We start from the raw sequence: 13,022 nt of genomic DNA on the forward strand, positions 1-13,022 counted from the left end.
TAGAATATACAACTGGGTGTCAGATTTGCTGTTTAGAGTCAGAGGACAACGGGGTTAAGGTGGGTACAGAATTTTCGAATAAACGTATACAGTAGTAATTGGAATCCCGCTGGGCAGTGTGTGCAGTCCACTGTTATTTACCATAATGATAAATGATATTTTAAACATGTTGAGAAAAACATGGGAAAATCACTTTATGCTGATGATGGTGCAGTAGTAACCATGAAGTTCTATGGACCAGTCCTCGAACAGGTCAAGGCAGTGAGATTGTTGCAGTTCTATTTGAAAAGATTGTGACAGATATCACAGAACATTTTTATTAAATATATACTGGGCTCTTATGATTGCAGTTCTAGATTATGGATGTATCGCGTATGTCTGCAGCAGAAACCAACCTTAAAAAACGTGATGTTGGGCAGGCTTAGACTCACCGAATTTGTAGTGTTAAACACATCACCAGTGGCGGCAATGCAGGTTGAAATGGAGGAAATTATGCAAAAGAAGTTGAGGGTCAAGCTATTGGCAAATTGGGCAATCAAAGAGGACATGGTACATGGAATACCAGTAAAAATGAAAACGTCAGATCACCTTTCAGTTTGCCCAGCAAAATGAGGGATATTGTTAGCATTGCAATGGTCTGAAGAATTAAACCGACCCAATGTCCTAACATCTTCTGTGCTTTCAAGCCTCAAATCTGGGGAGTTGTTATGCAGACAATATCCTCTACAAAATGTTGAATTTACTACTAAGATTGAATCTTAGTGATTTCCATGCTTTGGGTTCCCGTTTGCATTGGGGTGGAAGTAAAGGTTGAAGGTTCAAGGTTCAAGGATTTTATTGGTCATGCGTACATAGCTACAGTGTAGTTATGACGATGAAAATCTTAGGTCACAGGCTCCTCCAACAGTGCAACACAATAAAACTGAAAAAACTGAAACAATTGTGCAAGTAAATACAAAAAGAAAAAAAGGGAAATAGTGGAATAGTGTAATAAGAGTCTTTATGCAAGTGATTGAATATGATATATTAGATACATAATTTCTAAATTGCAGCCAGATTAATGTTGTGGATGTTGTTTAAAAAGTTCAGGTGTTTAACAGTCTTATGGCCTGTGGGATGAAACTGTCCCTGAGTTTGGTGGTTTTAGTCCTGATGCTGCTGTACCGCCTGCCAGACGGCAGCAGACAGAACAGTTTGTTGCTGGGGTGATTGGGGTCTTTTGTAATCCTAGGAGGAAGTATAATAATGTAGTGATCACTAATTAATGGGGTTACATAATTCAATCAAGGAACTACAGGTTGGGGGTATTGTTTCCGCACGGACACATATGTTGACGGTACCTCCGGGGTATATACTGTGTCCTCCTCCCTTTCGCTTTCTCTTCTCTTCCCGGGCTGCGACCCGACAGCATGTCCATTTCTGTCGCTCATTAAAGCCAGATTTGACGACGACGACGACAGCGACTAACGGCCGTCGAGAACGGCTAGCCACGACAGCTAACGGCTAGCAGCTGACGGCTAACGACAGCTAGCCACGACAGCTGACGGCTAGCAGCTACCAACGGCTAACGACGACAGCTAGCAACGGCTGACGACGACAGCTAACGACTAGCAGCTAGCGGCTATCGACATCCGACTGTTTTTTTTTTGTGGTGCCGGAGAGGAGGTTCGATCAAGTCTGGTCGGCCTCGTGTGGATCCTCTCACAATTTCGCCCACCTGTTTTTGATCGTGGACAGGACGACCCTTTTGAGTTTTTTTTCTGGTGCCTGAGAGGAGGTTCGACCATGTCTGGTCGGCCTCGTGTGGACCCTCTCGCTTTTTCACCACCTCGACGGCGGCTTCGGACGTCGCCCATGCCTTCATCGGCCCGTGGGTGGCGCGCTTCGGGACCCTGTCTGGCCTCTTCCCTCGCTTCGGCGGTTTCGGACGTCGCCCATGCCTTCATCGGCCCGTGGGTGGCGCGCTTCGGGACCCTGCCTGGCCTCACCTCTAACCGCGGCTCACGGTTCGCCTTGACGGCGGCTTCGGACGGCGCCCCGTCTGGCCTCTCCCCTGTCCACGGCTCCCTCCTCCCGGGGACACGGCTCCTTCCTCCCGAGGACTTCGTACCCGCCGCCGCTGTGCCTTCGCCTGCGGCCGGGCAGCGGTCCTCCCTGCTGGGGACCACCGGGATATTCACGCCTGTCCCCACGTCGCAACACAGCGACCCTGCTTTCTGCGGCCCCCTGACGACGGCCCGTTCCGGCCCGCCCCCCACCCCCCGGTGGGGATGCCCTCGCCCTCGTTGGGGCCCCTACCCTCTCCTGCGGCCCCCTTCCGACGGCCCGTTCCATGGCCCGGCCCTCGCCGGCAGCCCCGCCCTCCTCGGCCCCTGTGGTGCTTCCTCCCGGACGCGAGGATTGTGTCCATGGTTGAATTCTGGGGGGGCTTGTGTAGTGATCACTAATTAACGGGGTTACATAATTCAATCAAGGAACTACAGGTTGGGGGTATTGTTTCCGCACGGACACATATGTTGACGGTACCTCCGGGGTATATACTGTGTCCTCCTCCCTTTCGCTTTCTCTTCTCTTCCCGGGCTGCGACCCGACAGCATGTCCATTTCTGTCGCTCATTAAAGCCAGATTTGCACCTTCGATGCACCGCCTCCGACTCCCTTCTCTCGGCACTACAATAACTAACTTAACACTGACTTAAATTACTTGTTTACAGACATATTTAGTAAAGCAAAATATAATGTTATTATAAAATAGTTTACATGCAAAACTTGGCAATAATACTGGGAGTGGAAGACATGTTTAGAGCATTCAAAAACATGTAGGGGGTAGGTGGAAGACGGAGCAGGAACCCAATAGAAGAGAAGGTCATGACCCATCCAAGAACAGGACACACATGACTAAATCAAACACTCAACAGAAAATACTATACTAATAGATTATAACCACACTGTAATAAACCAGAAGCCGTCAAGCATGTGTTAATGTACAGATTTGACGACGAGAGAAGAGAGTTACTGACGTTGTTAACTGATGGAAAACTAAGCTTCACGTTGGGGGATTTGCTAAGGAAGATAAATGAGAAATTATTCGGTTTGTTAAATACAAAATATTATAAGCCAACTGAAACAATAGAGAGAATTGAGTCGCAGTTTCTTTTATAATTGTATTTCGTTTTTTTCTGACAATCTACTACACCACACTCCAGTCCAACAGTGGCGGTAATGCACCTAATTGTTGTTAGCAGACCGCCTTCCTCAACGAGGAAGAAGGTTTACGTAACTACGCACCGTCGACGTACGTTACGCTGACGTCAGATGGGTTGTAGTTGAAAGTTGACGGAGGAGGGCTCGTGCTTGGAAGGTTCGCGGGAAACATCCCAAAACAAATCTGTTCTATTGGAAACGCGAGCGGCTTCAAACTCAATTTAAACTTATATATAAAACTGGAAACCATCAACCACACTGATAATAAAGTCTTCTTCAAACGCGGTACTAATATTACTAAATATTACTTTGAAACTGAACGAGCTACTTACATTAGCTAGCTACTTTAGGTAGCTCCAGGCTAACACAACAGTGCTAATCTGTGAACACGAGAGGTAACGGTAATCCGGACGGGGGAGTTAGCCGTGCGAACACGGCGGGGTGAAGCACTCGGTAACCGGCGAGAGACATGGCGGAGAGACCCGAAGATCTAAACCTGCCCAACGCGGTGATCACCCGCATCATCAAGGAGGCGGTGAGTGGATAAATAAGAAGTACTCGTCTCGGAGCGTCAGAATAACAATACTATTAGTGTAAAATAAAATACACAAGTTATAATACAAAAGTACTAGTACAAGTCCCGTGTGACAAGAGGGGGGAAAAGTCATCAAATATTTTGTTTAAGTGAAAATAGTATCACTGAAGTGTAGATGTAAACAATAATACAAACATTTACCTAAGTACAAGTATAAAAAAACAACATTAAAGTTTTATATTTAAATTGTATATGTAAGTAAACTTAACCCTCCGGTATCATTCGATTGGACTCCGCACATTAGTCATTCGGGACAAAAATGTCCACTGCATTTTTATCACAGTCTTGTATATGTCAAAGATTAGCAACAAAATTGATTTTGATTGATTATTAGTTTTTGCAAAGAATCAGATTAAACAAAACTCACACATTAGTCATTCGGGACAAAAATGTCCACTTCCAAAAATTGCTATAAAATGATAACAGATTAATATTTTTAAAAACTTTTTGGGGTTAAATCAACATCAGTCCTGATCAAAAATACAAAATATTAAATTATTTTCAGGATTTTAACCCTTTAACTGCCAGTTTGAAAACATGAATTAGCGTTTTCTATGAAAAACATGCACCAAAAGGCAGTTATTTTCCATAAAATAAATGTTGGGGGGGGGGGGGGGGGGGGGGGGGGGGGGGGGGGTCGGCTTTTTTACATTTTTATCACAGTCTTGGATATGTCAAAGAATAGCAACAACATTTATTTTGGTGGATTATTAGTTTTTGCACAGACCCAGAATAAACAAAAAACTCACATTAGCCACTCGCGGACAAAAATGTCCCATCCACTCCCATTATAACCACATCTTTTGATCTCTCCGCCATACCGGTATATAATCATGGAAAATAACTAATTTTCTCTGTTTTCATCATGAAAAAAAACAGCGGTTTCATGTATTCAAAATGGCATTTAAAGGGTTAAAATCCTGAAAATGATTACATTCTTGGTATTTTTGATTAGGGCGGAAGTTGCTTTAAAGATTGAACCCAAAAAAATTGTGAAAAAAAACCTTTTAATATAATGTTTTTATCAAAGTCTTTTGCAGTGGACATTTTTGTCTCGAATGGTCAATAAGCATAGTCGATTTTTACACAGTGAATTAAAGACCGTTTTGACAAATTGGAATTCCAAAATAGATCGAGAAAATAGCCTTGTTACAAAAAATCAGGCCATTAGCACCAACACAACCAAAGTTATTGCAAAATGAAAAGTGAAAAATGACCCATATGGACAAAAACGTCCACAGTGATACCGGAGGGTTAAAGATTACACTGAGTTATATATTCTTCATGGGAACTTCTTGTACCAAAATGTAAATGTGAAATAATGTTTTATATTTCAATATCAGTATCCAATACTTGCTTGAATGTACCATATTAAATGGTGAAAAGTAACTTACTGTAGCTGTTTTGGAACTTTGTTTTTTTGTTTTTCTTAAAAAATATCATAACATTTAGTTGTAACTGATTACCAATTGCATATGTTGTTAATGTTCCTAATGTGCTTGTTTTTCTGATAAAATGAATTCATCCTGCACCCTTGAGATGCTCTAACTCCTCCGCACCGTTTGTTTTCCCCACAGCTCCCAGATGGGGTTAATGTGTCGAAAGAAGCCCGGAGAGCCATATCCCAAGCTGCCAGTGTGTTTGTGCTGTATGCAACGTCCTGGTAAGGATAAACAAACTCACTTAGAAAAAATCACTTGAGTGTTGATTCACAAAAAACAGTTCAAGAAAAAAACGTAATATAACTTTCCAGTACCATTATAAGGTTTAAGACCGTGAATGTTATTTGTTATTTTACCTGTAATTCAATAAAAATGTTTTTCTGTTTTTTGTTCCAGTGCAAACAACTTTGCCATGAAAGCCAAAAGGAAAACTCTGAACGCAGGAGATGTTTTGTCTGCGATGGAGGAAATGGAGTTTGAACGATTCCTGGAGCCTCTCAGAGAAGCTCTAGAAGGTCAGTACGTCACTTTTAAAGGGAAAATATAATGTTAATTTCAGGCTCATCCTCACTGCCACAGTCACTTTTCCATAAAAGTATTTTTATAAAAGGCATCTTTGCTTGTTTATAAATTAGGCCCCTGATGTTTTTCACTCTTTAGTGGATATTTAAATCACATGATTTAATTATCAAAGTCTGTTTTTTTGAACTCTTAATTTAGCTTTTATTTACGTTCAAATTGAAAATATGTTAACGATATAGATGGAAATACACCTATTGAGACCAACATCTAAGATTTCCAGAATGTTTGTGTAATACACAAATGTTTTTTATTCTTTTATAGTGTACAAGAAGGGCCAGAAAGGAAAGAAGGAGGTGTCTGAGCAGAAACGTAAAGACAGAGAGAAGAAGACCGACTCTGAGAATGATAAGAGCAGGGAGGAGGAAGAGGAGGAAGAGCGCATGGACGAGGAACCTGAAGCCGAGAATGAGGCAGAGGAGGAAGATGTGGAGAATTGATGATAACACAAACAAAAATACACTCATCACTCTACTGGGCGTGTTGCGTTCAAGTGACACTCAGTCAGCATTGAGCAAAACTGAATCAATTCATCCAGGTTCAGTGAGCCAACAATGGGTGGAGGTTCAATTATAAAAAGGGCAGCTGCTGTCTTCAGCACAAAGAAACAACAACTACGTCACGCACTTCCTGATATTTTGTCCTTTTTTGTATTTATTTGTTGTATATATCTTTCACCTTTTGATACAAACACTGTTCTATACAGTAAAGGATATACAGTAGTAAGTGTCCGTTGACAGAAAGTTAAATTCAAAGTGACTGATTCTGGCTCATTGGACTTATATGCTCTTGTATATATATGTATTCAATCTATATACTAAGTTGGCTGACGGGCAATGACATTACAACGGCCTAAGACACTTCCAGGAGAAACGTGCTGTTCATTCATACACAATGCAAATAAAATAAAATAAATATGCCAAAACGCATGCAAATGAAGAAACATCTTAACCAACTTGACAACACATGCGCAGCATTTAGAAAATATTCACCAATTTGAGAAAACATGCGCATCGTTTACTGAAACCGCTTAAACCGAACACTGGAAATACAAAACACAATGGAAACGGGGGACATTAAAAAGGGATGCACACAGCTGGAACCGGAGCATTTGTTGATGTTTGGGGATTATGAAGTTGGCCAACTGTCTCCGACACTGACCTAAAATGTATATTTTATTGACTTATGTTAACAATGTGATCCCAGGATTCCCTCCAATATTTGAGTAGATCTGCTGTAAGCTAGCTAGCTAGCTAACGTAGCTAACATACTCATTTGAATCTACTGACAAAACATTTACAATTAAAACTTACTGCCAACATTGACAATCCTTGAATGTCAACAAGTGCTCCGGTCCCAGCTGTGTGCTTCAATTGTTTGTGTGCCTGGTTTCTGTTGCGTTTTGAGCTTCTTGCGGCGTTTTTTTTATTTGAAGCATTTTGTTTTGCTGCGTTTAGTTTATGCAGCACTGTTAGTTAACAGTGTATGTTTCGTCAAGTCTAATGGAAGTGTTTTGGGCTGTCTGATTTGCCCATTGGCTCACATAACATAGCGTAGTTGGACACGTTTTCCAGTTATGAATAGATTAAAGTATTTGATAGTGGCAGCATTACTGTGATACCCTCAATTAAGGAACAACCTTTTATTTATTCCACAAAAGCACTCAAATAAAAATAGATTCAAATGACATGTTTCATAAAAGTAACAAAAAACCTGCCCTGAAATTTGCTACTAGCTTAGGGTACGAAATCACACTAGTTTGGAAGCTAGCATCACAGTTTTGTATTTTACCATAACACGGTTCTTTTTTCAATAACAAAATACCAAGAGCTTAATGTACTAAAAGATGCCTTTATTGAATTGTTGTGGACTACATAACCTCAGTATAAAGAGCTGCACCTGTTAAATTTTTGAACCATTTATACTTTTGTAGAATTGTAAATGGTTGAAATTTTCAATAAATCTTTTGTATTAAAAGTGTTCAACTCACGAGTGACCTAAATCACCCACCAGTTTGTATTCCCCTCGCTGTGTTTGTTTACAAGTCATGTTGAGATATAGTTAGTGATTCTTTATCAAATGTCGGTTTAAGTGATAAATCAGACATTTTGATTTAGTCAAATGAAATATTCTCTTAATGATAAATGGAATACGCCATCTTTGTCATGATGCAAGTGACACGTTTCCAGATGGTGGGAGGCAGAAAAAGAACTCTTCTCCAGCTGGATCATTAAGCCTGAAAAGACTTGCATTTAAAATCTGTAGTTAAAAGGCTGCTGTAAGCCTAACACCTGAATGAGTTCTGTAGCATTATGGGAAATTTAGTCACCAGATCTGAAATAACCTACATCTAGCTAGAGGCCATTCTTTTTTGACATGACTGGCAGTAGTGCAACTATTTTGTGTACCAACAACCAATTACAGCTCTGCACTCTAACCTATTTAACACTATCGAAGGGCCAATAGTGTTTGTCAGTTTATTGATTGTTTATCTTCAGTCTCCTGTATATTTTCTTCTTTTTAAATAGTTTTATTTCTATTTTGAAATTTACATTTTAGATCAGTTTAGGTTTACTTGTGAGCAATGCAGTTTTGTTTTTATACTGCTGCAAGGAAATCATTTCCCAATATGGGATCAATAAACTACAATATCCAACATTTAAAATGGTGAACTAAAGTTACTTAATTCCTAGGAATGTCTTTTACAATCTGACTTGTTGTGACCAATTCCAACTACTTTGTACACAGCACTGTTCAAATTGCATGTCATGTTGACAAAAATGTCCCTAAACAAGTGTATACAATCGTCAAGAGTTGTTAAAGTAGTTAAGTTCTAAGGCTAAAGTTAAGGCTCTGTAATATTTTGCAGCATTACAAGTGACATGCTTCAGTAATTGATATACTTTACCAGAGTTTATGCATCTTGAGCATGAATAGTGTAAAAAAGGTGCCACACAAAGAGTTACGTTTTTGTGAAAACTTTATTGGTGTCACGCATTTACTCAGATGGACACTCAATTTTGCCGCCGTTGATATCATCGATGACATCGTGGGGATGACGACCATCAATGGTGCAGCCGACAGACTGCGCGGTACCGAGGATCTCTTTGATGGTTCCTGGAGGGAGACGATACATATTGTCAAAAGCTATACAAGACCATAAACCAGTCATTTAGTTTACAGCTCATAACTATTCACAACATCTTGAAATAACTGATCAAATCTGCAGGTTTATTTGTTCCGGTCTTTTCGGCACAAAGTTGTCCATGGTTTTCGGGCATCCCTGTTTCCTAAAGCCGGGTCAATCTTAGCCTCCACTGGATTATACTCAGTCACTCTGACAGACAGGCATAGTGGCGGGAGGCTGACAACCTTAATAGTAATGTTGGTTAAAAGACAGGAATGTTTGCCTTAATGCCCACATGTTAAAACATGTTAACTGTTATTTTTGAAGCGTAAATATGGTCAGAGGTCAAATCTGTGCCAGTAATCTGGCATATTTTACGCCGTAGAACAAAATGTGAAAAGACAAAAAAAATGACAGGTTAGGGGACCTGATGTGGAAGAGTTTCAGGGTTTTAAGACTCATTCCTGCACCTCTATTGGCTAACTTGCATTTCATATGTTAGAAGTACAATTCAGAGTTAAGAGATTTATTTCTTACCTGAGAGCTCTCTGGCGATGGAGCGACCCCTCATGGTGCGAGCGACGGTCAAAATTTCCTCAAAGGTTACAGATCCACTGTGCTTGACTGTAAAGCAGAAGAGGGGAGCAATGAGTCAATGAACTTTAAATCAATATTTGTGCTTTTTTAATACTTTTCTTAAGAAGATCACTTACTGTTCTTGACCTTCTTCCTGTCACGAGGAGGCTCCTTCAGAGCCTTGATGATCAGAGCAGATGCAGAGGGAACGACCTCAACCTTAGGAAAGCAATGATAAAACAGAACAGTCATGACTACTGCCAGTCATCCTATTACCTCCACATCATTGGTGCTAATGATGTATAGATATTGCAGTTTGGACATATTGACATACCGCTGCCTGTCTGTTCTGGATAGTCAGCTTCACAGTGATCCTCAGGCCCTTCCAGTCACCGGTGGCCTTGGCAATGTCATCACCAACTTTCTTGGGAGACTGTTGAGGAAAAGACAAAGTGGTTGAGAAGCTTACAACTGATGAAAGGAAAAAAGACATTTAAACTTCACCCACACAAAAAAGGTGCTAAAAATGTACCAATACAAATAAAAAAACACTTCAAAAGATAATTATGCATTACAGCTGTGCCATCCTCAGTTTGTGTTCCAGACTTTTCGGCACAAAGTTGTCCATTGTTTTCGGGCATCCCTGTTTCCTAAAGCTGGGTCAATCTTAGCCTCCACTGGATTATACTCAGCCACTGACAGACAGGCATAGTGGCGGGAGGCTGATATATAGTTTTTAAACCAAGATCCATTTCTATTTCACACTCACCAGACCCAGGGGTCCGATCTTGGGGGCCAGGGCTGATGTTGCTCCAACCTCTCCTCCAGTGCATCTCATGTACACTGCAAGAAAAAGAAGAGACACCGAGCACAATCTAATTAAAGATTATAATTAGGGCTTGTCCACAAAACGTACTGACAAGTGAGTAAACAGGTCCGGTTGTAGGTTTATTTGTTCCAGTCTTTTCGGCACAAAGTTGTCCATGGTTTTCGGGCATCCCTGTTTCCTAAAGCCGGGTCACTCTTAGCCTCCACTGGATTATACTCAGTCACTCTGACAGACAGGCATAGTGGCGGGAGGCTGACAACCTTACTAGTAATGTTGGTTAAAAGATGGCCACATGCTGACGCCACTGTTTGATGCATATAAATAATAGCTCTAGTCTATAAATAAACTATGTCATTGTCAGCAGCCAAGGATATGGTGTTTAGTAGTCCATTTTAGTCTTAATTTGGCATATTATATGTCGTGGAACAAAAATGAATGTCTCATTTCGTATTAGGGAAACATCACATTTTGCCATCTGAAGTAATAAAGCTCAACACTTAAAATACATCCATTATTTAGGAATCATTCTGGGAACAGGGGTGGACTTGGAAGTGAGTCCCAAACATCGACTAAAGCAATTTAACTCTATTCACACCTCGCTCACTAATGTTAAATGCTATACATGAAACATACGTCCAATATTGACCGATCACACAAAATTGAAGCATAACACGATTTATATTCCTATGATACAAGACTCATTGTTATCATATATAATCTCCCTCAGATTAGTATCGCACTGAACATTTACAAATCCAATCACTTAGTTTCTTTAGTATATGAATAACCATAATTGCTAGAATATCTTGATAAATCAAATCAAGACAGCAGGACGCAACTTTATACAATATGAAAGTGTATTTACAATAATGGACATTGTCATTTGTAAAACCCTTTTCAGGCTATAATTCTCAAAAGGAACAGTAAATAAAAATGCATCAACATTACTTGCTGAAATAAGTCAAATTAGTCCACAAAACAAATGAATATATTCACAAACAAGTCAAATAAGGTTACGAGGCCAGGTAAATTAGCTAACGCAGCTAACGTTAGCTAGTACTCTAGCACGTGGTTCCCATGTAGCCCACACACTGGCAAACCCCGTCACAAATCACTCACACTGCAACTGGAAAATATAATTGAAGCATGCAATAATAAAAGTCCAAATTATTTCCCCGTTTCTCGTCGCTTTTCGTGCCCCAACTTTACCGTTTTCTTTAGGCCGTTCACAGGCCGGCAGACACGGAGACAGCCGTCAGAGAACGACTCCATCTTGCTGTGAACAAGACTCTGCTTTTATTACCCAGGTAACACTGAAAACATACCAACTTTAACCTCGCTGGGGTCGAATTTGGGAGGCATGTTGCGTGTTGGTTGAGTTCAGCTTGCGTGAGGGTGTCGGATGAACCCGGGCTCGGGACGACCGATTACTGTTGCACCTTCACCGTTAAAGGGGGAGAAAGAAAGACCGATCTAAGGCCGCGGATGGGTTTTTATAGCACCACAAGTATCGCGAGATCTTTGGCTTCAGTCCACATGACGTACATACAATGAATGACATAGATGTGGCAGCCTTTACACATTCGTACATATAACTACAGTGGTGGAGAAATTAATCAGAAGATGTACTTTAGTAAAAGTACTCATACCACAGTGTGAAAACAAGTATTAGTAATTAATTTAACATGTTATTTAAGTTCAATATGCAAGAACAATTAGGAAAATGTAGTTGAAGTATTCCCAAATCATTTGATTGGTTTATAAGAATAGTTAAAAGAGTGAAAAGTCATTATCACAACTATAACCTAAACTTAATTTCAAATGTATAACAATTAGGAAAAGGAAAAGCTGAAAATCTTTACATTTGAAAAGATTGAAATATAACATGTTTGTTACATCAATAATGACTTCATTCATCGACAATAGTTTCAGCATTAGTTGTCCAAACTGTTGGTTAGTTTAATTAATCAAATAACATCACAATTTTATAAACTGTTATAATGTTTTTGTATGTAAACATCGTGTAACCTTACATAAAGCTGTCAGATAAATGTATTGGAATAAAACATGTACCTCTGTAGCGGAGTGAAAGTGTAAAGGGTTTTGAGAAGGAAATGTTCAAGAAATTACACATAAATCAACTTTACATTTCTGAGTAAATACACCTTTTTTCCATAAAGCCCACTAGCCCAGCCTTATGAATTCTCCCACTTTTTCCTTTGAATTGCAATGGTCAATGTTTTGTCAAGGAATGATGAACAGGAATGTGATGAGCACAATGTTCAGTTATTTTTCTATGATTCCCCATTAGCTTCCATCAATTGGTCGCTATTTCTCCACAAAAGCAGCAACAATAATGTCGATAAGGATGTAAGTAAAAAATGTATATACTTACCACCGTATCTATTACACCAACTCTAAACTCTCCAAAATATACCCAAATGTCACGGATACCTGTAACAGATGTCACACGTCACCAGCAAACATGACTCATATGTTTTGGTCTTGTCCTCGCCTACAAGGATACTGGACAAGCATTTTCAAACACCTTGCTGAGGCCTTGGACGTGGTATTGACACCATGTGCAGAAACTGCCATTTTTGGAGTACTACATGGCCACCGAATGATGAGGAGGAAAACTAAGGACAGTATAGCCTTTGCATCTATTTTA

At 40.2% G+C, this 13,022-nt stretch overlaps 2 protein-coding genes and 3 non-coding genes across 6 annotated transcripts; 1 reads left to right on the forward strand and 4 right to left on the reverse strand.

The window, feature by feature from the left end:
• The first annotated feature begins 3,330 nt into the window (after window positions 1-3,330).
• On the forward strand, window positions 3,331-7,796 carry pole3 (polymerase (DNA directed), epsilon 3 (p17 subunit)). Its single transcript, XM_034117440.1, has 4 exons — window positions 3,331-3,738; window positions 5,376-5,461; window positions 5,637-5,755; window positions 6,084-7,796. The coding sequence occupies exons 1-4, from the start codon at window positions 3,673-3,675 to the stop codon at window positions 6,257-6,259; spliced, it is 447 nt and encodes a 148-aa protein (XP_033973331.1). The 5' UTR covers window positions 3,331-3,672; the 3' UTR covers window positions 6,260-7,796.
• A 985-nt stretch (window positions 7,797-8,781) lies between these two features.
• rpl12 (ribosomal protein L12) lies at window positions 8,782-11,848 on the reverse strand. 2 transcript variants are annotated; one of them, XM_034117436.1, is made up of 6 exons: window positions 11,677-11,848; window positions 10,292-10,365; window positions 9,857-9,955; window positions 9,660-9,741; window positions 9,484-9,570; window positions 8,782-8,936 (listed from the first exon to the last, which is right to left on the reverse strand). In XM_034117436.1, the coding sequence occupies exons 1-6, from the start codon at window positions 11,711-11,713 to the stop codon at window positions 8,818-8,820; spliced, it is 498 nt and encodes a 165-aa protein (XP_033973327.1). In that variant the 5' UTR covers window positions 11,714-11,848; the 3' UTR covers window positions 8,782-8,817. The 2 variants fall into 2 exon arrangements, with proteins under 2 accessions (XP_033973327.1, XP_033973328.1); XM_034117437.1 differs by having other exon boundaries at window positions 11,561-11,814.
• On the reverse strand, window positions 9,053-9,180 carry LOC117472270. Its single transcript, XR_004554896.1, has one exon. It is a non-coding gene; the product is annotated as a small nucleolar RNA SNORA65 (small nucleolar RNA).
• LOC117472272 lies at window positions 10,116-10,241 on the reverse strand. Its single transcript, XR_004554898.1, has one exon. It is a non-coding gene; the product is annotated as a small nucleolar RNA SNORA65 (small nucleolar RNA).
• LOC117472271 lies at window positions 10,473-10,600 on the reverse strand. The gene has a single exon (XR_004554897.1). It is a non-coding gene; the product is annotated as a small nucleolar RNA SNORA65 (small nucleolar RNA).
• Window positions 11,849-13,022: the final 1,174 nt, after the last annotated feature.

Source organism: Trematomus bernacchii, unplaced genomic scaffold (assembly GCF_902827165.1).
Source record: "Trematomus bernacchii unplaced genomic scaffold, fTreBer1.1, whole genome shotgun sequence".
Taxonomy (NCBI): domain Eukaryota; kingdom Metazoa; phylum Chordata; class Actinopteri; order Perciformes; family Nototheniidae; genus Trematomus; species Trematomus bernacchii.

Excerpts from the sequence above, each read along its gene's own strand:
- rpl12 (XM_034117436.1), bottom strand. The coding sequence starts at position 11,713 with ATGCCTCCCAAATTCGACCCCAGCGAGGTTAAAGTTG. Across the intron at positions 9,742-9,856 it reads TCCAGAACAGACAGGCAGCG|GTTGAGGTCGTTCCCTCTGC; the intron begins GTATGTCAATAT and ends TGCTTTCCTAAG. Across the intron at positions 9,571-9,659 it reads CAGGAAGAAGGTCAAGAACA|TCAAGCACAGTGGATCTGTA; the intron begins GTAAGTGATCTT and ends TCTGCTTTACAG.
- pole3 (XM_034117440.1), top strand. The coding sequence starts at position 3,673 with ATGGCGGAGAGACCCGAAGATCTAAACCTGCCCAACGCGGTGATCACC. Across the intron at positions 3,739-5,375 it reads CCCGCATCATCAAGGAGGCG|CTCCCAGATGGGGTTAATGT; the intron begins GTGAGTGGATAA and ends TTTTCCCCACAG. Across the intron at positions 5,462-5,636 it reads GTGCTGTATGCAACGTCCTG|TGCAAACAACTTTGCCATGA; the intron begins GTAAGGATAAAC and ends TTTTTGTTCCAG.